This window comes from Girardinichthys multiradiatus, chromosome 6, assembly GCF_021462225.1.
Source record: "Girardinichthys multiradiatus isolate DD_20200921_A chromosome 6, DD_fGirMul_XY1, whole genome shotgun sequence".
Classification (NCBI taxonomy): Eukaryota; Metazoa; Chordata; class Actinopteri; order Cyprinodontiformes; family Goodeidae; genus Girardinichthys; species Girardinichthys multiradiatus.
In genome coordinates, this window is record NC_061799.1 from 11850895 (window position 1) to 11875047 (window position 24153).

The 24153-nt window shown below is 39.6% G+C and overlaps 2 protein-coding genes across 4 annotated transcripts in view; both read right to left on the reverse strand.

The window, feature by feature from the left end:
- Nucleotides 1–143: 143 nt before the first annotated feature.
- LOC124869963 (Golgi reassembly-stacking protein 1-like) lies at nucleotides 144–8628 on the reverse strand. Its single transcript, XM_047368259.1, has 9 exons — nucleotides 8455–8628; nucleotides 6899–6979; nucleotides 5968–6171; nucleotides 5753–5839; nucleotides 5487–5617; nucleotides 5146–5278; nucleotides 3913–4021; nucleotides 3663–3809; nucleotides 144–3578 (listed from the first exon to the last, which is right to left on the reverse strand). The coding sequence occupies exons 1-9, from the start codon at nucleotides 8515–8517 to the stop codon at nucleotides 3139–3141; spliced, it is 1395 nt and encodes a 464-aa protein (XP_047224215.1). The 5' UTR covers nucleotides 8518–8628; the 3' UTR covers nucleotides 144–3138.
- Nucleotides 8629–9378: 750 nt separating this feature from the next.
- Nucleotides 9379–24153, reverse strand: part of LOC124870351 (cysteine/serine-rich nuclear protein 2-like) — a 49587-nt gene continuing 34812 nt past the window's right edge. Inside the window, exons 2-6 of one of the 3 annotated variants that reach the window (XM_047368991.1) lie at nucleotides 21161–21241; nucleotides 15224–15435; nucleotides 12182–12444; nucleotides 11797–12099; nucleotides 9379–11700 (exon numbers count right to left, since the gene is read on the reverse strand). In XM_047368991.1, coding sequence (XP_047224947.1) covers nucleotides 10783–11700; nucleotides 11797–12099; nucleotides 12182–12444; nucleotides 15224–15407 — 1668 coding nt within the window. In that variant the 5' untranslated portion in view covers nucleotides 15408–15435; nucleotides 21161–21241 and the 3' untranslated portion in view covers nucleotides 9379–10782. Of the gene's footprint in view, nucleotides 11701–11796; nucleotides 12100–12181; nucleotides 12445–15223; nucleotides 15436–18806; nucleotides 19265–21160; nucleotides 21242–24153 lie in introns of those variants that run through there. The other 2 variants (XM_047368990.1, XM_047368992.1) reach the window with 2 other exon arrangements.

Consider the following 24153-nt stretch of genomic DNA (forward strand, 5'->3'; position numbering starts at 1 on the left):
ATTTTGAAATTTGTTTATTTTAGGCATTCAGAGAAATAAATTGGAATGGTCTCAAGAATGACAGATCAACAGGGCTGGGAAATGGATGTTTGTTGGGTTGTAATGTGACCAGCTGATGAGTGTGAAATAAAAACAAGGGACACTTTTTCTTCTAGATCGATTGTTTAACAATCACCCATTCCACATTCATTTAGCAGTCATTCAAAATGCAGTAAAACATCTACCATTACATGATATCACCTACTTTAATGAAAAATAATTCACCCCCACAAAGAGAACAGAAAGAATATCAAGATTACATCAATAATCTGACTCCTACTTACAAAAAGTTTTCTCATCAAAAATACATCAGATATGTACCGCCTTTAAACTTGCAGACCGTAAACTTTTGCATAGACTACATAAGTAATAAGTGTTTATGATGCCCAACAGTAGAGATGCACTGATTGGAAATTTTTGTTTGATTTTAGATCATTTTGTAAATCTTTGACCTGCCGGTACAGATTTAAGGACCATAAAGGACGAGTGTCAAATATTGGGCCTGACCTTGTATCGAATGACCTATCCAGCATGAGTAGCAGAAGTGATGTCGCTTAATGTCTGAAAGAGAGGAGTCCGTGAAAAACGGTGTTCTACTAATAAAATTAAAAAAAAGAGTTTTTAGCCTGGTTAGCAATACCTGCTGTAAATACCAATCTCTGTATATATTCCTAGAGCATGCAGGTCCTAACCTCTACTTCAAGATTTCCAAAAGTCTAGTTCTTCCAGATTCAGTTTATTCGCTAACAGACTGAAGTTGAAAGCTCAAAAGAATAAAAACGAGTTTGCTGTCATACCTTCAGCCTTCATGTTCTCTGCTGAAAGTCTTGCTCTCTCTAACTCTCTTGCAACATGAAATAACCACACATCAGAAATTCCCACTCAGTTTTAACTAGCTGACTTGTAAATATTTCACTGAATTATTCACTCCCTCAGTTTGACAAAATATCCGAGGTGACATAATGTGGTGGATTGCTCCTTTCCTTACCAAAAAAGCAGGTTACAAAATGACCAAAACTGTATAATACGCTCTGAAGGAACAACAGACACCTCACTAATACCGAAACAGCTAACCTTGAGTCATCCTCCCTCAGTAACAACTTCCACACTAGAGTAGTTTTTGCTGCTCCTGATTTTGTACGGTGTGTTCACTGATTGGAAAAAGATTGGACCTTTGAGGTAATAATTTAATTCCAGTTGCCGGCCAATTTGTCAGTGCATCTCTGTTTAATAAAACTGAGGGCAGACAGCTAGCTATGCATCAATAAAAATCTCCAATGGGTAAAAGCTATGTAGCTGAAAAACAGTTATTACAATAATAAAAACTAAAGACTTTGATTAAAACATACAAACGTTGTTAGAGCTGGCATGGAACGTTTTCTAAATATTAAAACATTTCAAATGTTACTATAGAAAAAGCCCTTTATAATGCCAACAAAAGGGACCTCTACTAAACATGTCCAATGTCCAATAATTAAAGCTCTGAATAATTACTATTTAAACAATGCTCCTTCAAAAACACCAGGAGAGATGAAACAGTGCACCAGTAGGAGGACTGTGACTTATTTTAACAGCCAGCAGTCTAGTAGTGTCAGTGCAGCTCATAGTGTTAGACATCTGAAGGTGCAGCTGTGCTTTGCAGTAGTTTATGTGTTTGTCTTTGGAGCCATTTTCAAGTACTTATCTCGTCAGAGTGCTAGAAGCAAAGTTTCAAAACCCGTGTTCACTCATTTCCCACTAAACAAGAAATAAAATCAGTAACTTGATTTTATACAAACATTGTACCTGTAGACAATATCCATCTCTCATGCTAGTCTCAGATTGTCCCTGTAGTGATGTAGTTCAGTGATGCAGCAATCAGGGATAACTTTCAGTCTTAATTCCTACATGCAGTGATGGAAATATATATTTCTAATTTTGCAGATAAGCTGAGTAAATACAAAGAGTTTTTTTGCATCGCTTCGGAGGAATGTGGGCCCACTCTTATTTGCATTATTGTTTTAACTCAACCACATTGGAGGGTTTTTGAGCATGAACAGCCTGTTTAAGAGCAAGCCACAGGATATCAATATGTCTGGAATTTGACTAGGCCACTCCGAAAACTTAATTTTTGGGGTGTTTTTTTAGCCATTCAGAGGTGGATTTTCAGGTGTGCTTCAGATCATTTTCTGTCTGTATAACTCAAGCGTGTTTGAGCTTAAGGTCACGAGCTGACTGCTTGAGATTCTCCATCAGGACGTTCTGCTGGACAACAGAAGCAAAGCAGCTCTAGACGATCACACTACCAACACCATGTTTGCATGTAGCCATGATCTTATTTTTTTAAAATGCTGTGTTAGTCTTACATCAGACCAAACAGGACGCACACCTTCCAAAATGTTCCACTTTGACTCACCAGTACATGGAATATTTTCCCAAAAGGCTTCGGGATCATCAGTATGCCTTTGGCAAAGATTAAACAGGCCTGTGTTCTTTTTGGTCAGCAGTGGTCTTCACCTTTGAATTCTCTCTTGGTCGCCATTTTGACCCAGTTTCTTTCTTATTGTTGAATCGTAAACACTAATGGCCACATGGAGGCACAGTCGTTAGGTCTGTTGCCTTGGAGCAAGAAGGTCCTGAGTTCTCTCGATACTCCAGCTTCCTCCTACAGTCCAAAAACATGACTGTCAGATTAACAGGTTTCTCTAAAATTGCCCTTAAGAGTGAGGGCCCTGTTATGGACTGGCAATCTGGGTTTTTGACAGATCCCTGAACCCAGACTTTACCACAGTTAATTTATGACTTAACAAGCAGGATGATTACATGGTCACATAGGACCAGGTTGATGTGGGTAGCTCTATCCTTAATAAATGTATTTATTTGTGAACTGATGTTTGTATTTACTCAGGTTATCTTTGTCTGATACCAGCATCTGTTTGATGATCTGGAAAAAAATAATTGCAACAAAAAAAGCAAAACCAGAAGAAATCTAAAAAGGTAGAAATGCTTTTTCACACCAATTTATGGCTTTCTTTCAAAAAAAAAGAAAAGAAGAAATTGAAATATTGATTGTCTACGCCACAATGCATTTGTGTTGTCTCTACATGACCAAAGGAAAGCTTAATCAAAATAAGTTTTGTCTGGCTCCTCCTCACCAATCTGATGATCTACATGCTCTGCAGACTCACACACTGACGCTTCTATATCACCAAAGACTTGAGATTTGTCTGAAGGAGCCTCATCAGCAGCCGAGGTTGGGATCAGGTCTACTGGAGACGAGCAAGGAGGGTCTTCAGTAGAAAGATGAAGAGAATCCTCAGGAAGGGACAACACACCCAAATGTGGACTTGGACTACCACTGGATTCAATGATGAAACTCTGAAGGTCTGGGGACTCTGGGCATGGAAGAGATGTCTCAGCTGGAGGGACTCCAGAGTCAGACCAAGTGTCAGGAGCAGTGAGAGAAGCAATGAGCTCCACAGCTGCATGAGAGACTTGCTCTTGTAGCTCACTCTGGTTCTCTGCAGATAATGAGGGCAGAGCACTGTCCTCCAGCTCCTCTGCATAATAGAAAATCACATGAAATCTATTTCCTTTGCTGAAAACACACCATGTTCATCTGAACTGCCAATGTGTTCACTTACCAACACCAGATATGTCGCCCTCCTTTTCCTCGTGCATCGCCAGGGAAGTGTTGGTCATGTCGATGGATGACGTGGACACGTCCAGCCTGTCCAAAAGATCTGCAGGGTCAGGGCTCATCGCTGCCACATCAGAGTCCGATAAACCTGCTGAGAAACAGCACCAAGAACGTGGGGGTAAGGTTTTCAGCAATCTTGAGAGATAACCGCAGTCCTACAGAACCTCTAGTATAAAACAGGAATCTGAACTGACCAGGGTCCATCACTGTCTGAAGTGGTGGAGGTAGCACAGAGTCCTGGAGAGTTATCTGCTCCACATCTAACAATTCTTCATTGGGGGTTGAAGGTGCCATCAGAGGTGTCTGAAGCAAAGAAAATGCAGGAGAAGAAACAGAATAACTAAGTGGTTGTAATTTGCTTTTCTTATATTATTTATTTGAAAAACAACAGATTGAAGTGTTTGTAACAATGTGAATGGCTTCCTCTGACCTCTCTAACTTCATTTTTACACTACCAGTGAATCAAGAGCAAGGGGCAAATATATTTCAGACCCAGAAAACCTAAATATCTTGAAAGTATGAATTATAACTACCCATTGTTTTTAAAGCAGAGAAGTAGTTTTAAACACTTTTCTTATACAAAAACTAGCTTTGGAGCCACAGCTCTCTAAAACAGAACATGTATAGATGATGACTCTTTTCCCTACTAAAAAGATCTTTCTCAAGGGAATATGCTCAGATGTGTGATGTGTGGTCGCTTATCGGCGACAGAAAAAGAACAGGGTGAGCACTCCTACTTTCCTCAAACATTAAAAATGCAGGATAAGTGGGAAAGATTCGTGAAAGTGAACAGGTCAAGAAGTTCTCCTCACACAACAAAACAGTCTGTCCATTCGTAACATTTTCTGCTGCAGGATTATGAAACAACTGGAATCTTTTATTTAAAGCAAAAAACAACCCAAGGCTGAGTGGCAAGGACACCACACAGTTCATTCCTCAGTCAAATCAGCTCTTGGGGCATCAGCAGCCATACCACAGACCCAGCAGGGGAAGTTGTTTGTAAGCTTAAAGTTTCTCCGGTATGAAAATATATTGCTTTACTGTGGTTAGTACTTTTCGCGTCTACTTTGTCTGGACAAAATGTCTGTTGTTTTATGCAGAATACATCATGAAACTAAATCAATAATGCAAATGTTCTTCCCTCATGTTTACAATGATAATTCGCTGCAGCAGCAACTCATGCTTTTTCTCAGTGTCTGAGCTAAATAAACTACAGAATATATCAGCATTTTTACCCCGCCTCCCAACAGGTGTAACATTTGCTTTAGGTGACATTTTAAGGCCACACATAGTGAGAAAACTATCTGTACATGGACTTATGGAGTTTGGGTTTTAGTAACATTTTACATGAGTAAAACATTAACTGATTATGTGTAGAAAAAAAGCTGTAATTATGATGATATACAGCCCTAAATATTAACATTTACCTCTGTGTACCCATGTGTTGGCTCCTGTGGAGAGGATACCTCCCCTGTAACAGGGATGGAAGGCTTCACTGTCAACACATCTGGATTTGCAGGGATGCGGTGCAGGTAGCCATAACCGATGCCACAACCTAAGCTAAAGACAAACATATTTGAATACTTTAAGATTTTGCACACTTATTAGCTATTTAGTGAAGTCTTATGTAGAAGTCGCTGAGTTATTTAAAAAACAAACAAAAAACAAATAAAAAACAGGCAGTTGTGTCCATCATTCAGTTCATGCAACAATAAACCTTTATAATTTTAAACACAAGTATTATTAGTCTAATAAAACAGTAACATACCTGCCCTCTCCTCCCCACGCTCCATTCGGTGTGACCATCACCTCTCTGCAGTCGTCTTTTTGGGTGTTGTACACCAGCAGCTTCAGAGGTTTTCCCTCATGGGCTTCAATCAGTGAGAAAAAGTCTTCTGACTGTAAATCACCAGACAAGATTGACCTAATTTTCATTTTGAATTTGTCATTTAGCGATCTGCAAGTAACACATCACATGCCATTCAAAGGTAGAGTGATATATGGGATGAAGAGGGACTATTAAAGACGTCTTACATCTTGCAACACCTGATCTGCTCCGACAATGTAGTCACTGTAGGACTGAAGACCCGCCAGTGCTGCTGGTGAACTGGCCTCTACATCCTAGGAGAAACAAGTTCGACTTGAAGCACACAGGGAACTCAAAAATAAAAATGTTTTGAACTGTATTAGGGTTAAAAAAATATCAATCAGTGAATGAGTTTTAAGAGCGATGTGAGGATGAAGCTCACCAGGACGTGCCAGACGTTCTCATTGGCTCCTTGGTAGCTGCAGAAGCGAACGCTGGCGCCCAGCAGACCTTGGCCTCCCCACAGGTTACTGGGCACCACCTCCAGCTCACGAACCCTCGTGCTCTTAGTACTGTACACCTCCATCTTCACGGCCCTCTCCATGTTGGCTTTTAGGAGCTCCTTTAGCTGCTCATTTTCCTCACTCTGGTGCGAAAAGCAATCAACAGAAATCAGGGTAAGATTTTTAACAACATTCTGACTTTCCCTGTGCTTCCACATTAATAACAGTAGTTTATGACTATGCATTTGTGTATTAACAGAAGACATGGGCTGGTATGAGATTTTCATGGTGTAATCCACCAAAGAATACCATGATTTCAAGTTTATTTAACGAACATTTATAACGTAATCTAATAGGTTCCATTAAAAAAAAGCAATAATTACCACTACAACGGCCAAATACTGTCACATATTTATTATACTTGGTCTTGTAATATCATCTACAACATTTAGTTAATGTTAATTTGATTTTAAGAATTATAATAGGGCCAATAATAAGACATGACATTTAATTGAACTGAACCTACATTTTAATCATTATATCATCACAACGCCTCTACCTCTCTCCCTGAGTTTAGTATCTCTTTTACTAAGATCTTTATTGAGCGTGGGCAGTGAAAATCCATCCAACTGGCAAACCGTATTTTTACCAAGCAAAGTTAGAGTGCACAGCCCATAAAACATTCTAGCCAGGATTAAAATGTACCAGATTTTGCACACATTGCAACGGCGACTGCAGTTCAGTGTACTGTACAGCCACAGAGAGCAAGACGCTGATATCAGTTGGGTAATTAGTCAGGCTAACTGCTCAGGTACAATAGGATACCGGTAACCAGCCCAGGTCTAATTGCAAGGCTACAGACACACTTACGAGTCTTTTGTTGTCCAGAGACAGAATGAAGTCGAAGAAGGGCTGCAGTCCTGCCTTTTCTGCAGGAGAATTAGGCTGCACCTGCCTCAACAAAGAGAAGAAAGCTCACTGTTACGCTGCTGCCATGTTCCTGGGCAAAGAATAAGCAAATTATATTACAGCTTATATTTAAAACAAACACCCTAAAATCATTTGAATATTGTTTAAAGCTAAGCAGACCTCTATTTATTCTGTACTGTTCCTCCGTGTCACCATACTTAAGTTACAAGAAAAGTCAAAAGAGTTACATCAGAATAATACACAATGTCAGATTTTGTGGTTACACTAACATGTTTATTTCAGGTAATATTTAAGGAACAAACTGTTGCCAGGCAGAACCAGTTCTAAGCTATTTCTGTCATAGTATTGTTTTTTTATTTTTTATTTAGGGGCACATCAACATGCACAATATTCGCTTGGCACAAATAGCTCTTCTCGGTTGACACTGACACCAAAGTGTTTTAAAGACAATAAAGTTTGTGTTCTGGAGCGGCCATCACAATGATCTGTGTCCTATAGAGAATTCCTGGGCAGAACTGAAAGGTTCTGTGTAAGCGGGATGGCCGACAAACTGTTACGGCAGTTCTGTCAGGAGGAATGGGCCAAAACCCCAGAAAACTACTGTGAGAAGCTTGTGGAATGACAGCCAAGACTTTTGACCAAAGTCATACTGTCTAAACGTCTAACTAAATACTAAGGAAATGTATTATTTGTTATTTGGGCATTTAGCGAACAAAAATTATTTTAGTAATCCAAACTGGCCTAAAGCGGGACATGTTTAGATAAATGTAGACAATAAGAAAAACAAAAAGTTTGACGTTTTAGGCCGTGCTTGTCATTTGATTTATGTGTGGACTCATATTTAGTAACTTATATACATTGGTTGATTATGTTATATTGATGGTTATTGGTTTGTAAACTGAATAATTTAGACTAAAGCAGGACAGGATTAAATAAAGGCAAACTCCTTCTTGTACATTTATTAAAGAATTGTTAACTTATTTATATTGATTTATATTTAAATATTCAAAACAAGCCTCCAAAAGGGTCTTGGGAAATAGTCTAAAAACTTTAATTAGCTTTATTTGGTTTATCAATAGACCCATCTTGATATATTAGTTATCCGCTAAATACTTTCAGAAACACAATGCTAAAATGAACAATTTTACGCTCTATGTGTTGCCACAGCATGACCGGCTGATAAAGCTCTATCCAGAAAATATTTATCGTGTCTGATTTGTCATCGAGTTAAACTTATGCAGTCACTCAATGGTGGCACCTGTTGTATGTAAGACAAGCTGCATGCGTTAATTCCGGGTTTTTTCCCTTACAAGACGACTGCACTAAGGAATGTTTCTTTCCTGTGACTTTGTCCCCTCGGGCTGACAGGTAAACAATGCCACCTCATCGACTTTTAGAGGCTGTTCATCCGCAGCTCCTCGGCTAGCTAACTGTTAGCCTACAGTAATGCCTCCAGCTAAGCTGCGCTTTTAAAACAGAGACTGAGCCAGCCTTACGCCGTGAACATGGTATCCGTTCGTCCCTCCTTCAGGGGCTTCTGAGCTCTGCGATAATCCCATCCCGGCAAACAACTATTAATTATTAATATTATTAGTGTTGTTAAAAATAACGACAGAGAATTTCTACGGTTGACACTTCGCGACCATTTTTGGCAGCCCAAAACAATCGAGCGTCGCTGATGTCGAGCACTAAAACAGACATACACAGCGCATGCGCACAATTGTCATAAAAGTTACATTAAAGGTTTAAAACCTCATTATCATTACAAATAGAAAGTTAAACTATTTCGTCTACTTCTTCTTATTATTATTGTCGTTGTTAGTATTACTATTGTTTGCTCAATCAAACCACCAATGGCTTTCATAACCATCTCTGCTAAATAAAATCATAATTCATTTCAGAACTGAAAAACAAATCTTTTTGGGGGGAATGATAAATACAGTAACCTGATTAATAAATATTTACATCCTCAAACTATTACTACCTTGATCTTCTTCAAGGTCATCTGATTGTGAGGGCATTTCTTGTTCACAGTCCTCAGCTGAACTTACAAGGGTGTGTACTGTTTCAAAAGTTTAATTTTCTTAGTTGTATGCATGGTTTTGGGCAAGACATGACTGGTATATAGAACTGTTTATTTAATCCACCTTGACAATAAAATAAAACAAGTTTAACTGAAGAAAGTAACCCAATAGCTTGATGGTGCCAGCTCTATGTTGGTTTAGGTGTTGTTTTTGGAAATGTGGCAAAACCTTCTCATAGAACCATGCTCATCTGGATAAACATTGCTGTTTATGTTGTGGTGAACTGATTACATATTTGTTATAATGTCCAGTCTTATGTTAAGAACTCACAGCAGTGAGAGAAAACAAAATCTCCTAATTTATGAGAAGAGTTTGACAAATAAATGTACTCCATGGTAAAAAAGAAAACACATTTGTTTATATGAATCATTGTTAAGTTAACAAAAGTACAATGTTTATATTTGGCAACTTTCTTTCAAATATATTATTTAAACATTTCTAAACATTATGCAACATACAGAAAATCCATTACTATCCATTGAATAGTTGCAAAGCTATTGATATACAGCTGAAACTGATTTATTAGACACTGCTGTAAACATGGCAATCAATGGTAAAATGAAGATGAGCATCTAACAGCAATTTGGTTGTGGCAGAACATTGAATTGGGAGAAATTACAGCACTTATAGCAACCAACCTTTTGACATATTGCAAAAAAATATACCAGCTGCATTTGTTCTTGGTATTGCTCAAACAGACTGACTAGAATGTTTTACACAGACTAAAGCAACAATTAGGCTTGGGCCAGCATGAGATTCTCACAGTATGATGACCTCGAGCAAAAATCCCTAAGAGGCATGGTATTTACACAAAATTTTAAACGTGAAATGTGTACAGTGATGCAGTTGCTTTCATTTAAAACAGAATAACTGAAAAAAATTAAGTTAGTATTGAAAAAGTAGGGGAACATTTTTTCAGCCAGCTGACGGGCAGTGCACCGCAGCAGTTGAGGCATGAGATAGCATTGATCTACTGTAGGTCACTAAAAGTCTTTCACTGGCATCTCACTGAAAGGGCTAACCTGTAACCAGTCCCTGCCTACTATCCATAAAGCTGTGTTTTCTGTAAAGTGGAATAAAAATGTCTGCTGCATAAAAATAAAGCTTTAAATATGGACTCCGTAGGACCACGTAATGTTGGACACACCACTGCTTTCATACTCTGGTTAAAGGGAAACTACTGACTCGGGACTTGAAGCGCTGCTGTTACAATAGCAGTTATTACTCAGTCAATAACATGTAAACTACATTCAGTTTTACCAGTTAATATTTATGTTTCCTTTTTATGAGTTACCACTCAGAACATGAAAAACAACGATTAAATAAATAAATACATTTATTGGCCCAGTAAACAGGTACTCAGAGTATGTTCTGGAAAATAATCCACTGTAAGCCAAATGTAAAGTGGGAGCTGGAATCCTGCAGGGTACGGCTTACACACATCTATGTCTGTTTTTATTAATAGGCTACAGCACCATGCTCTCCCTGTACCACAGTACATATGTATACTTTGTGCTAGGGTATGATATTGTTGGTCATGGTAAAAATAAAATACTTCCTACAATTCTTGAGTAGGTTAAGGAATTAATAAACAAAACATTAATTATACAAGTGTGGTTTCTCTTGAAAATGACAAATAATATTCAGGCATAAAAAATATTCCATTAGGAAAAATAGGTCTTTGTACTTTGAAATTATTATACATATTAAAAAAAACACTTCCCTGGGCGTTTTATTAAATCACAGAGTATCTGTGACAGAATACATCTGCTCTGAGCTTGGCTCAGTCAGGCCGATCAGAGACTCCAGGAGCTGGGTGCTTGACTCCTGTTGTGGTAAATTCACAGAGCTGAACAGCTGGAAGTGCTGAAAAACGTCTGAGTGTCTGTGCTCTTTGAAGGAGCTGTGCAGTGGTCCAGAGGGGTAGTCCCTGTGGAAGAACTCTAGGTCGGACTCAGAGGAGAGACTCAGGTCCATGTATCTGCTGAAGGAATTGTCCACAGTGGGAGAAGGGGTGTTAGGGAAGTCCTCAAAAGAGTCTTCGTTGAAAAAGTCTCTGGATTGATTTGCATTCTCATCAAGATACTTCCTGCTGGGGTCCATGTTGTCTGTGAGCGTGATGGGCGAATGTGGTCTCTTATTGTCAGTAGTTTCTGAGGTGCAGCTGTGCTGGGTCAGTGGTTCAATCATATGTCTGATCTGGCTGCACGAGTAGAGGTTCTTATTGCTGGAGGTCAAATCTCTGAACAAACCTCCTGCCTCACATTCAGCCGAAGAGAAAGAGGACTCGGACATGTCGCTGCTGCAGCTGTTCTCTTCAACGACCAACCGCTCCGGGCTGCAGTGGAAAGCAGGAGCAGCAGGCATGGTGAAAGGAAGGTGATCCTCCTCTAAGCCGGATCTGAACGGACACCTGTTGTCTTGCACGCTCTGCTCCGCACGGACCTCGTCGTGTTCTTCAAAGTCTTGAAGGTCCTCGGAGAGTCCTGCCTTGTCCCCAGAGGTGAGTGTTTCACACTTAAGTCGCCTCTGCAGCTCAAGTTTCATGACTGTGTGGATGTAATGAGTCTGAACACGCCTGGTGTCGAACTCGATGCGCCCCCGCACGTTTCCACAGCTCTCTTTGGTGCATCCACAGGGGAAGTTGAGGCGGTCTACCTGTTGGTCAAAGCAAATTGTAAGAAGTAGAAGAATATTTTTGCATGGCACTTTAGCTCTTAATGCAAACATGACTGTTGTGACTAAGTGTTGTACCTGGCACTTGATTCCTGCTTGACTGCAGGCGCAGGTTTCCGGCTCACAGAAGCCCTGACAGTCACAACCACAGGCCTCTCTGGAGAGCCGCAGAGCGTGAAGCTGCCTCTTCTCCTCCTTGTCGATGATTTTCACCCCTGCTCCTAGGAGGAGAGCCTGTCGCTGTTTGGAAGTGAATGGCAGAAGGAAGCCTCCATCCCCCAAATCAGAGTCACTAACATGGATGTCACGGTCTTCATCCAGAACTTGATCTATCGTCAGCTTGTCCGCTTCGTTTTGGTCAACAGCTCCACTTAAGATCAGCTGAAATCAAACATACCAGCAGATCCAGTAAGGAGATCTTTGTGCAGAAGTGCAGTGCAAAGTTGAGGAGATGAACACTCACCTTGTGTTTTAGTGCCTCAAACCTCTCTCGTCTCAGTTTTTCTCTGTGCCTCTCTCTGCGCCTGCTACTCTGGTCTAGTGCATGCTCGTCCAAGGTGTACCTTCGGAGGGCGCTGTGTCTCCGCAGCATACCAAGGGTGGCCCCTCCTCGGCTGGGCACGCTTGTGAAGCCCTGGCAACGGGGAAAGATGAACACTGTCACCTGGTCGAAGCGCACGCTGCTTGGTCTTTTTGAGAGCTTCTGCTTCTTCAGGATGGGCCAAACTGATTGGGTAAAGAAAATAAAAACCACCACAAGCATTAGATAAAGCAGTGAACTTTTTTTAACTTCTGTATTTATCTAGGCGCATATTGGCAAAGAAAAATTAAAAAAGGATTTAGGTGACAGAGCAACACAAAGTAACAAAAACTTCAAAGATGAAGGAATATAATACACAAAGTGTATTTGTATTCAACCCCCATTACTTTGATACCTGTAAAAAACAAATGCAAATAAATTAGTAAAATGATTAAACATGCATGTAGTTTAATCTCGGTATACATCCAGCTGTTTCTGTGAAGGTCACAGAGGTTTGTTTAGAGAACACTGATGAACAAACAGCATCAGGGAGACCAAGGAGCTCAGCAAGCAGGTCACGGAGAAAGCTGGAGACAATTTAAAAGCAGAGTTGGACCTCTGTTCAATCTACAATCTAAACATGGAAAAAGTATGGCCTAATTGCAAAACATAGAAAGATACGGCTGTCCACCTAAAATAAAAAGGTCGAGCATGGAAGGCCTACCATCAGAAAAACAGCAGTGAAGCACTGAGTCTGTGGACATTACACAGACGATGCACTCCACAATTTCGGACTTTACTGGAAAGTGGCCAGAAGAAAGCCACCATTGACAGAAAGTCGTAAAAGGTCCTGTTTTAGGGGACACGGCAAACATGTGGAGGAAGGTTATCTGGTCAGATGAAACTAAAATGAACCACATACAAAACGCTATGTGTGGTAGAAAACAAAACCTGCACATCACAATGAAGTATGGTAGAGGCAGCATCATGGGAAGATGAGTGAAGGGAAATAAAGACCAATCCTGACCCATTATTTTATTAATTTATTTATTTGAATTGAGACCTAAGTTTTAAGACTATTATCAGGATTTTAGAGTGCATGGTTCTAAGAACTTTTATGTATACCTTTAGCTTCCTCTTGACATCATTAACACAACTGCATTTCCTCAGTCTTTCAAACCAACATCAACTAAATATTTCTTTACATGTTTTTACTCTTTTTTCCATGCTTAACTTTGTTTGGCTCATTCTTTCGTTTTGTTTTTGTCTAGTTGTTGTATTTATGGTTTTATTCTATCATAAGTAAAACACTTGGTGTCACCCATCAAGTGTATGGAAAGTGCTCTATAAATAAAAACTCATCAACCGATTGATGGCAGCTAAATGTATATTTCAAAAAACAAATGTTGAAAAACCATGCATTATTTTCCATTCCATGGTGGCACAGTTGTTTGCACAGCGGTCTTTTTGCAAGATGGTCCTTGGTATCAATCCCGGCCAGGGTGGTTGCAACAGGACAAAATCTGAAAAAGTTCTAGGGGTGTGAATACTCTACGGTGCTGTAAGAAAAGTGATCATTGCCAAAAATTACTGAAGCACATGGTTTAGTTCACCATGACAAACATACATGAAGCCTGTAGCTAATTACCAGGCAAGCACAATTTCTTAAAAACAAAAATTCAATGGGTTGATGAATGACAATCCTTTGTCATTGCTGAAGCCTTTCTAAGTTTCAAAGTGGCCACTAGGGGGCTCACTACAGGTGCTTGGCTTCAGTTCTTGGGGTCAAAAGTTGATGCTCAAGTGAAAAGGAAATACGAGTAAGGCTTGGGTGAAAAAAAACAACCGATCAGCTGTAGAAAGAAGACAAACTTTTTCATCTTTTCTGGAAAGCACTTTGATACAGGACAGTCTACGGTGTCAGTCAGATTATTGTTTGGCCTCAGCAACGACATGATCTTTAAACATCTAAGTCTGAACCCTAGCAGCAAAGCGTGGTGAAAACAGAGCCCAGCTGGCTGAGTTGGTGTCATCTGCTCTGTTTGTCTAAACATCTGGTCTAAATATGTTAATCCTTGATTTAGCAGACTAGGCGGTGTTTGTCCTGAGGAAGAGATTACCGTAACCTTTTTGAAAACATATTTATAACCCCCTGTTTGTTCCTACCTCAGTGTCCACACTGAGCCTGGCTCTCCTCCTGCCCCCTGTCTTTCCTGTCTTTTCCTGTTTTCCAGTTTTTTTGTCTGTGGTGATACACCAGCTGTGAGGCCTGGATCTGGCTGTGCTTTATTCTGGATATGATGGACTTACATCTCTGTATTCTCATATTCTGGCTTTCTTCTTGTTTAGCTTTCTCTTTCTCTGTGGTTTTATTTCCTTCTTCTCCAAGTGCTCGAATTTCCTTCTTGCATTTGTGTGGATCAATTACGTTTTCAGCTCTCTGTACAGGGAAGTAATTGGGTTTTATTTGTTTGGGAGAACCATGACCTTTGTATTTGTATCAGTCTGTTTTTCTTTTCTAGAATTTCCACATAAAAACATTTCCATTTATTTTTGATATACTTTAATATTTTATCTTTGCATCTTTCTTCTTTAAATACCTCTTGAATTAACCCATTTTATGAAATTTACCTGGATAAATCATGCAGCTGATGAGTGATGGCGGCTGAAACTTCATATCTAAATAAAGCCATTTGATATGACTAGTTTAAAGTGACCATGCTATTCAAATTGATCTCACTACTTCCTATTGCTCAAGCAAATGATCTACACCAGCGGACAGGCTCTGCAGAGGACGTTCCCTCTCTGCATGTCTTATCTGGAATGGGCTTAGGTTAGCCTTTTTTCTATCAGTCAGTCATAACGTCTGCTGCAAGTTGATAAGAGACACTATAAAATGCTGATGAGAAAACAGACCGATAAGGAAGGAGGTTTGCATTATTTGAAAGAATAGAGGAAGGGGACAAACACTAGTAGGAGACTTACTGGGTGAGCTGGAAACTGAAGCAGGACTGTGAGGTGTGAAATCCTGGCTCTCCGATGAGCTCCCCTCCCTGTCGGATTCCCACTCTGAGGAGGCAGGGGAGCAGAGGGATGGAGAAGAAGAGGAGGAGGAGTAGCAGGGATTTTCTTCTACTTCTGCAAACTTTCTCTTAAGGATGTCTCTCATTGTTTGGCTGTGGTGGTACCTACACGTTCTGCATGAACACAGAAGAAACAAGGACAAAGGTTGAAAACACTCACTAATAAATCCCCGTCTTACTAACGAAGGAAGTGAAGTCACGCCTTTTGTGCGCCAAGCAGTACTCGTTTCCCCTGAGAAGATAAATCATCTTAATCAGACATGGACTGGTTACAGATAACAAGGTTTAGGGTTGAAAAGTAACTGCTTCAAAACCACTAAAATGTTCCATCATAGTGTTCCAGTGGTTGAAAGTCCTAAAAATGCCAGACAAAGTGCCTGAGTGAATTTTCTCCCCTCCCCCACATGTTGCTGCACACTGGATTGTTTTGGGCACAGAGCCAAAATATGTGACATTTATTATAAGATCCTCTACAAAAACAAAACAAAATCTGCATTATTGCCAATTTTTGACTCCCCAGGCTCTGCTAATCCCACCTAAAATGACTACTTTGCATGAGCGGGATTAAAAAAATAACTGTTCACTTTTTGGTGTTTTTCCTCATTTTGAAATCAAGTTGTAATTTTAAGGGTTAGGTCTTAAAAACCAAGTTAATATTTGCTAATTCTGGTGAGAACTTCAGCTGAAAATAGCATTCATGTTAAAAAAGGACTGTGTAATATTGCTATGGCACACTTTACAGGAGCATTTTTTCCGTGCGCTAAGGTGCGACTTAAATCCCAGCATTGTAGGATGATTAAATAAACTATATTTGTAAACTACATTTGACTGGTAAACTGGCAAATAACCTGACTAATTAGCCAGCTAATATCAACCTGTTCTACTAGTGCCTCAGGTATAAAAATATACAATATTATGTGCAATAAACACAAACTACTACTAAATTTAACAGGTATTTATTCCATATTTTTGCTTAGGTCTATCAAGATTAAAGTAGCATAATAAGTGTTTATTATAGAAACATCAACTGTAAAAGTTAATTTGTTGTATAAATGCAGTAGAAATAATTGCTGCCTTTCTGTTGGATCTTGTTGTGCATCTTTGTTGGAACTTTTTTATGTAAATACTGCTCTACAGTGGTATTTTTACTCAGAGTTATGATACTGTAACAATCTCATACTGGCCCATGCCTAATATCAGTTGAGCACCAGTTTGAGACAGTGAATGTGCTCAGCACTCTTTTAAAAGTGACAACTTCAGGAATGAGAAGCTCTTTCCTGGTCTAGCCGGTTCCCAGCCACCAGTTTGTTTAGGCTAATTATCCATCCTGATAGGGACACACTCCGACAAATTCGACTCAATTACAACGAGCCGAGCTCCTAAGAGACTTAACAACAACAAAGCAACTTCACATCTCTTCCTTCTTTTTCCTGCAGAGTAATTAACATTCCAGTGACTCCTTAAGTTTTTTGGTGAAGAATACATGGAAGCGGACCGTCCAGCGGTTGTATGCTCAGGGCTGGGGCGCGAGGTGGATCAAGTGGATGCTATTTTTGGATACGAACATGGAAAATGAATCCAAACAGGAGCACTTTGAGAGAAACAGATCTTAGCAGGGGTTGAGCCATAAGAGAATGCTGAAAGAGACGGCTGTCAGAAAACAATGAACATTTTCCCACGCTGAAAGTTACTGATTGATGTCGGGCTGAAACAAGCATCAGACAAACTGTTTTTCTCATATGGTGCAGCCTTAATTTAAACGAGTTGGTCTGATGACACCCAATAGGGCGAGGCCTAAGGTCCAAACCTATTTTTTATTTACAACATACTTTTTCATACGACACACCATTCAGTGTGCAATTACACTTTGGAAAAAAACAAAACAAACATAATGCAATCTGACAATCTAATATGGCTAGAGAGACTTTCCTGGTCAGTACTGGTTTCTGTTTTTCTTTTAGGCCTGATTTGCTAGTTTCAGCTTTCACAGATTCAGATTCCTTTAAACAGCGAGAACACATAAATCTGCTACAGGTTCTTTGATAGAGGTAGTAGCTTTAAATTGAACAGAAAATGAAAAAAAAGTAAAGCCATTTATGCATCAAAGCACGTCTCTGTATTCAATCTTATATTTATTAAGCTAAAAAAAAGCTCATTAAAGTATATGCCGTCGGTTGAAAATGGTGGAACTTCTTAGTTTTAATGCATTTAACCTGCTGATCACCATTTACAGAGAAAATGGTCGACTCTGATCTGTGGCTGGTTGGTTGTTGCACCTCAGAAAAAAGTACAGCTTGTACAAAGGAGTTAAAATAGCAGATTTACTTATTATAAAAGGAATGTAGAACACAACATAGCTTGGTGTGCACAAATGGCCATTGTCTTGCACCAATGCACTACAAGTAAGGCTTTTTGATTGTCTGCCACAAGAATAAGGCTGAGCCTTGTGTGTGCATGTGTGTGTGTGTGTGTATTGACAGAAGACAACATCCTGTATTCATTGTTTAAAAAAAAGCAGAGGTGAAACGAGAGACAGCTCATTCAGGTTATTAGGGGAAAACACCTCTCATACAGTGAGACTCGCTGCATCACAAACAGATGTGTTTTTATCCCTCCTGTGAAACTAATGTTTTCACAGATAAAAAAAAAAAAAAAAAAACTAAAGGCAATGACAGCATTTCCAATTAATACTGCGGCACAGTGTAAGTGTACGGACAGCCTCCTGTCCCAGTTCCATCCCATTTATTTCATATCTGACAGAGCAGAAAGACTGGCTAAACATAGGTATCCACTGAGACCGCATCAATAATTTAAAGGTTCAATGCAGCAATAGCACACTGTGCACATGCGCGTTCACGTAAACCAGAAGATCGACTATCAATAAATTCATGTTCTGATGACCTTACTCTGTCACATTACTGAGACGAAAAATCATAACGTTATTTTTCCTTTACTTTCCTATTCTCTGTTATCCCTGCAGGAATGTTGCGCGCATGTCACACCGGGTTTGCACTGGAGAAGTGCAGGGGTTGTTTCCTGTTTGGCATAATAAGGTCCATTAGGCAGCTGACCTCCTGACCTTTTCGCGGAGACACACACACACACACACACACATATTATTTTGTGTGTGTGTATATATATATATACTGGGTTCATGTCAGCTACAATGACAACAGTGTTCCCCGTTTTCTGTACGCAACAAACACTGCTGTGGTACAGTCTCCATTTAAAGCTGGGCACATTTCCAAAAAACTGCTCCACAGCACCAGTCATAAACTTGCTTATACAAGAGGTTTAAGTTTCCGTAAAGTTCATATGTTTATATTTTAATCATAGAAACTGTAAAATTACCAATAATAAAAAATGGTCCTATATCATAATAATTTTAGATCCATATTTATGATAAAAACGATGTGTTAAGACTAATAAAAACCGAAACACTGGGAAATACAACACTATGTAGATTTTGTTTGTAGGCTACTCACCACAAAGTAAAGAACAGCATACTAGGAAGAGGGTCTAAGGGTGTCACGAAGTTACGGTTCTTGGCTGCCTTCGGGCCAGCTGAGCATTTTGTTCTGTGTTTGTGAAGCTGCACAGTAGTACTAGTGTGAATATGAGCGGACTGGCTGGAAGCTACCGAAGACACGGACTAGCTCAAGATAATTCACCGCCCTGAAAACGCTTGGAATCTCGCACCTGCGCACAACCGTCAAGAATTGGTAGTTACGCTAACAGTTACAACAGACACACATTACCGCTTTGACTGCAGCATAACTAAGCTTAAGATAAAATATTGATAGACCTCAAATATTTTTTAACAGTTTAACATTAATGTCGGCCTTTAGTCCGAGCTGAAGTGTACCGAAAGCTTTACATTTCATAAAATTACATTTATCGCAACGGCATCTAAAGCGTAGCCGAAAGCGCTGCGCAGAACCTTGTTTTGCTTGAGACATGTTCTTCTGTGTGTTCTCTGTCTGTCCTGACGTAGGCCGTGACACACGCAAAGGCGGTAGACGATCATGACTGTCGGTGCTACCCACAGATTCCTGTCTGTTGTGATCACACTGACAGTAATGACGAGCTAGTAAATAAAGAACCTTTAACCCTCCAGCTGGGAAAACAGTCCTGCGTTTATATTCACCTCTTCTGAATGTTAATTAGATGTTTGCTCTTGTTTGTGAAAAAGAGACTCACTGATATTCAGAGGAGGTTAAAAAGTAGTAGAACATTTTAGAATAGGGTTTTATCTACTCAGCCTTAACCTGGACACTTCCAAACAGTTTGGAAAGGGTTGGCCACTAATGTTGCTGGGTGGTACACCAGAACTAGGCATTTTGTAAAAAGTTGCAATGGCAACGCTTTAAATGATAAAATAAAATAAATTTTTTTTTAAACTATCTAATAATTTAATTCATGTTTTTGAATACGTATACACAAAACCAACTGATAGGATATGTTTCAATCTGCTTTATTTGCCTCCAAAAAATGTACTGTCCATCATGTTAAAATTATGTCGCTATCGCCCTTTCATTGATTTTTCACATTTTCTGTTTTAAAAATCATATCAGAAGGTTTAAACAACACTGTTAAATCCCATCAAATGCAAAGAGTTTGACGCAATTGCAAATCTGCAAAAACATGGCCATCATGGCCCGTGGTAACTCTGGAGAAGCTGCAGAGATCCACAGGCAGGACTCTTGTCCTTAATTGTGAAGACAACTATTGTTAAAAGAAAGAAAAAAGAGATCTGATTTAAAGGTTATCACATAGGGCACTCAGAAAATGTGTGGAAGAAGGTGCGCTGGTCAGATGAGACAGCAACCAATCGAGAGCTGTGTGGTCAGTGGCTGTATGGATGTAGAGCAATGGGAGGTGGTGGTTGTGCTAGAAGTCAGTGTGACATTCAAAAGTGGAGCTCTGAAAGAAAAACTAAAGACACAAGCATATTTAGAGATTAATGAATAAATAAATGGGGCAACTCTTTGAAGTTGATCTTTTTATCTCTTAAAATCTATGACCATAACTGAATCAGTGGACAGAGTATTCATCTGGCAATTGGCATGTTGTGAGTTTTATTCCAACTTCCCCACATATGATGAGCCTTTTGGGCAAGGCACCTAACCTGGATTGTTGTGTATAATTGTGTGAGTCTTTCTCTGTGTGGTTGGTGAATAAGACTTGTAGTGTAATGAACTGGAGTGGTCAGTATGACTAGCTAAGTGGTTAATAAGCTCAGTTCATTTCCCATTCATGCATATCAGCTGGTATACATACAAGGCCCTCTAAAGCTGCCATAGAACTTGTGATAAATCACTTGTTTTAGGTGGGACACTCCCTGATATTGATGTTATTTTATTGAAACATGACTCCTCTAATGCTGCTGAAACTCCACGAAGTGTCATGATTTGTGGGTGTTTTTGGGTTCTTCTTATTATTATTATTCTTGATAGGGTTTGAATCATGCTTCTGTTTATTATTTTCCTGGTCATGCTTTAGTTTTTGTCTTCTAGTTCATGTTTTGTCAAGTTAGATTTTTCGGATCTGGGTATGCTTTAGTTTCATGGTTTACTAGTTGTTTTTCTATTAGTTTGTATTCAAGAGTCTCTGTTTCGCTCCAGCCACGTTTTGTTCTCTCCTTTATTCGGTTCACCTGCACCTAGCATTCAGTCTCCTCGTTTCACCTGGTTCTTGTTCTATATATACACCTCTGTTCTGCTCATTCCTCACGGAAACATTAAGGGCCATGCCTGTCTCGCCTGCCTGTTCATTGTTTTGTTCCTGCCTCTTCTAGTGAGTGAGCTTTTGTTTTTCCAATATTAAATCTTTTACTTACCATCATGCTGCCTGCTTGTCTGCATTCTGGGGTCCTCCGCCATACCAGCTATGACAGGAAGCCTCCTTCAGTGAAGAGGAGCTGCAGATGGAAACCAGGATTATGGATCTTGTTGTAAATCCGCAGACTTTTTTGCTAAAATAAATCCTATTTCCTGCTTTCATGTTATGCTTTATAAACCGATGCTCACATGACTTAAGTGTATTTATGCACATGTAGTGCAAAGGGAGATATTTCGGTGCAAAAAATAAAAACAGTGAGGAAAGAAAATTAAAGGATAAACATTTCAGTGCCACTGCTTTTAAAGATAATCATAGGTTATGCTGTAGAAAGAAAAATGAAGCTGATCTGTCAAGACGACAGACACAAAGTGCATCAGATTAACAAATGGAAAGACAGATGAAGGGAAAGATTAAAATACCAAATGAGCTTCTGAATTGACCCCTGGTTGATAGGCCTCAGCTTGACAAGTTAAACAAAAAATTGCTCTAAATGCCTACGTATCTGCCAAACACTCTGGCCAGAAGACGGACAGACAGCCTGCTGACCTCAGCTCTCCAAGTATGTGCGTTACAAGAGAGTGACCCAGTTTAGATGGGATCACTACAGTGCACTGCACTCTCTTTGCTTCTCTGTCAGTGACTTGCATGAGGAGTAAACACCAGGGAGACAGAGGCAGGATTAGTACCGTGAAACATCACAAACAGTTAACAACGTGCACCTAAAACTGGACTTTTAGCAACACTGACAATAATCCACAGCGTGCATCTTGGTGTGACTTACTTGTAGCACATGATAAAAGTTTTCTCTGAGGCTTTGAACCTATTTATAGTACAGTTGCGTTGCCTGGACCAAAATACATCTGTGCAATACAGTTGGAGTTTCCGGTTGCCCATGCCGGCTGTCACACTTCTTGCATGTGTCCTAATGTGTCATGAGCGGGCGGATCTTTTTTTAAGCCTGCACTCTTGCAACACAAAGACAACAGAAAAGAGTCATGGAAATTTAATGTTACGTTACACTGCAGTAATAAGCTGAGTAGAGTTAGATCAACAATGACAAATATACAGTAATTCTTTTGCTTGTTAACTATATTAGTGCAACAATGAAAGTGTCAACTGTACACTGTCTCTACATGCTCATCCAGGAGGAGTGAATGCTGCAAGTCACTGACTGGATGCAATCTGCTGGGTTTCCTTAGACAGAAAAACTTTTTATCCAATTTGACTAAATAACTGAATCTGACTGCACTGTTCAATGATTAGGATTAATTGGAATGTATGTACCTGACTTTTGTGAAGTGCCATGAGACGACATGTGTTGTGAATTGGCGCTATATAAATAAACTGAATTGAATTGAACTGATCCAGACACCTAACCCGATTTCTTAACGTTTCTGGCATTGATGTCACTCCTTCTTTTTGTCAGCATTGGCACGCACAGATATATTCTGTGCCTATAAATCCTATCTACAATGAGAGCAAATCACAAGTGGGCTTTCAATCCATGTTACGTAACCTTATGTTTAACCTACATTCTGGCTGCTGCTCATTTTGCTTCCTGCCTGTCGTAGCCCAGTATTCTCAGTCAGGCTGTGCCAGCGATGGCCCACATACAGCCGTGTACTAACGAAGACAGACAGGGCTTCAGGCGAGGTAAAGTTTGCCCCAGTTTCTTCCTTGTTTCCTGTGAACTCGGCTTGAGGGGTATACCCTGTTTCCAAGACTACACTCTCAGTTTTCCCAGGAAGCGTCAGGTTGTTGTGTGCTGGAGTCAGGAAAAACAATTCCTTGTTTCCAGACAGACAGACAGACAGACATTTTAAAGGCCTCTGATGTCATACTTTAGCAGTCATCACCATGGACACAGAGCAAATATAAACCAAGATGTTCTATTTTAGAGAGAATATGGTGAATCACCAGATTGCTTTCATAAGCAGCTTTGAGAGGATCATTACCATCATCAGTTCATCATGGTAACATCAGTGTAATCCTTTCATTTTCCCTAACTTCAGCATTTGGTCATTTTAGGCTACAAAGAAGAATAATCACAAGGTTTTGCAAAAGTATTAACATCTAAACTTTTTTTACATTTTGTAATGTTTCAACCTTAAAGCGCATAACTGTGTAGTGAAAGGAAAATAATACATGTTTTTTTAATTCAATTTGTTTGCAAATAAAAATCAAAAAAGTGTGGTGCGCTGTGACGGAGGAGCCGTCACAAGCTGGGATGTAGTGCTACAGTAAAGTCCGTGCCGACATGCAAGTTCACACACATATGCACATAGAACTTACCTTTTGGCTTCAGTCAAACTGGCGCGGTTTGTCGTGGGTTGTTATATCCATTAAAGTTTGTAATTTTCAGTGTCAAACATTTTTTTGGTTCAGATATTCAAGTTGAGTTATTTCTGGATGAACGCCGCCGGAAGGGTGTTACTAGACGACGCAATGGTGACGTCATCAGGACGTTGTATTAATTTTGTTTGTTTTATTAAATGGAGTATATATTTTGGTTACAGATTTCTTTTTCATTGTATTTATGTTTTGTATATTTACTTTGAGAAGAGTCTAACTGAGTTAGAAGTAAAGGTTTAGGAGTTGTGGTAAAATGGATGAACTCCATTTGCCTAGTCCCAGCTAGTGATTTTACCACTTACCTGTGTTCAAGGAACTAAAGGAGGAGGTGTGGCCTAACCTCCTGTATTTGGAGGTTTCAGGGAAGTGATGTCACAGGAGGTACCAGGTGAAGAGGGGAGAAGAAACTGTTAAAGTGTTAAGTTAACTTTGGGGTTTTGTTTATTAGTTTTGAAGTGTTAGAGTTAGGATATAATTGTTAAACTGTAAACACAGGGTTGTTGCTAGATAGAAGTAGCTTCGGTGATTTGACATTAATTCTCATGTTGGAATATACCTGCAAGATGGAAGATTCCATTTCAGTTAATTGTGTTTGGAAGGGCATGAAGGTATTTAAGCAGATCAGGAAAGAAGTTAAGG

Coding starts and splice junctions, on each gene's coding strand:
- LOC124869963 (XM_047368259.1), bottom strand. CDS start 8,517: ATGGGATTATCGCAGAGCTCAGAAGCCCCTGAAGGAGGGACGAACGGA. Junction 5,840..5,967: donor AGAACGTCTGGCACGTCCTG/GTGAGCTTCATC, acceptor TGTTTCTCCTAG/GATGTAGAGGCCAGTTCACC. Junction 4,022..5,145: donor CAACACATGGGTACACAGAG/GTAAATGTTAAT, acceptor TCTTTGCTTCAG/ACACCTCTGATGGCACCTTC.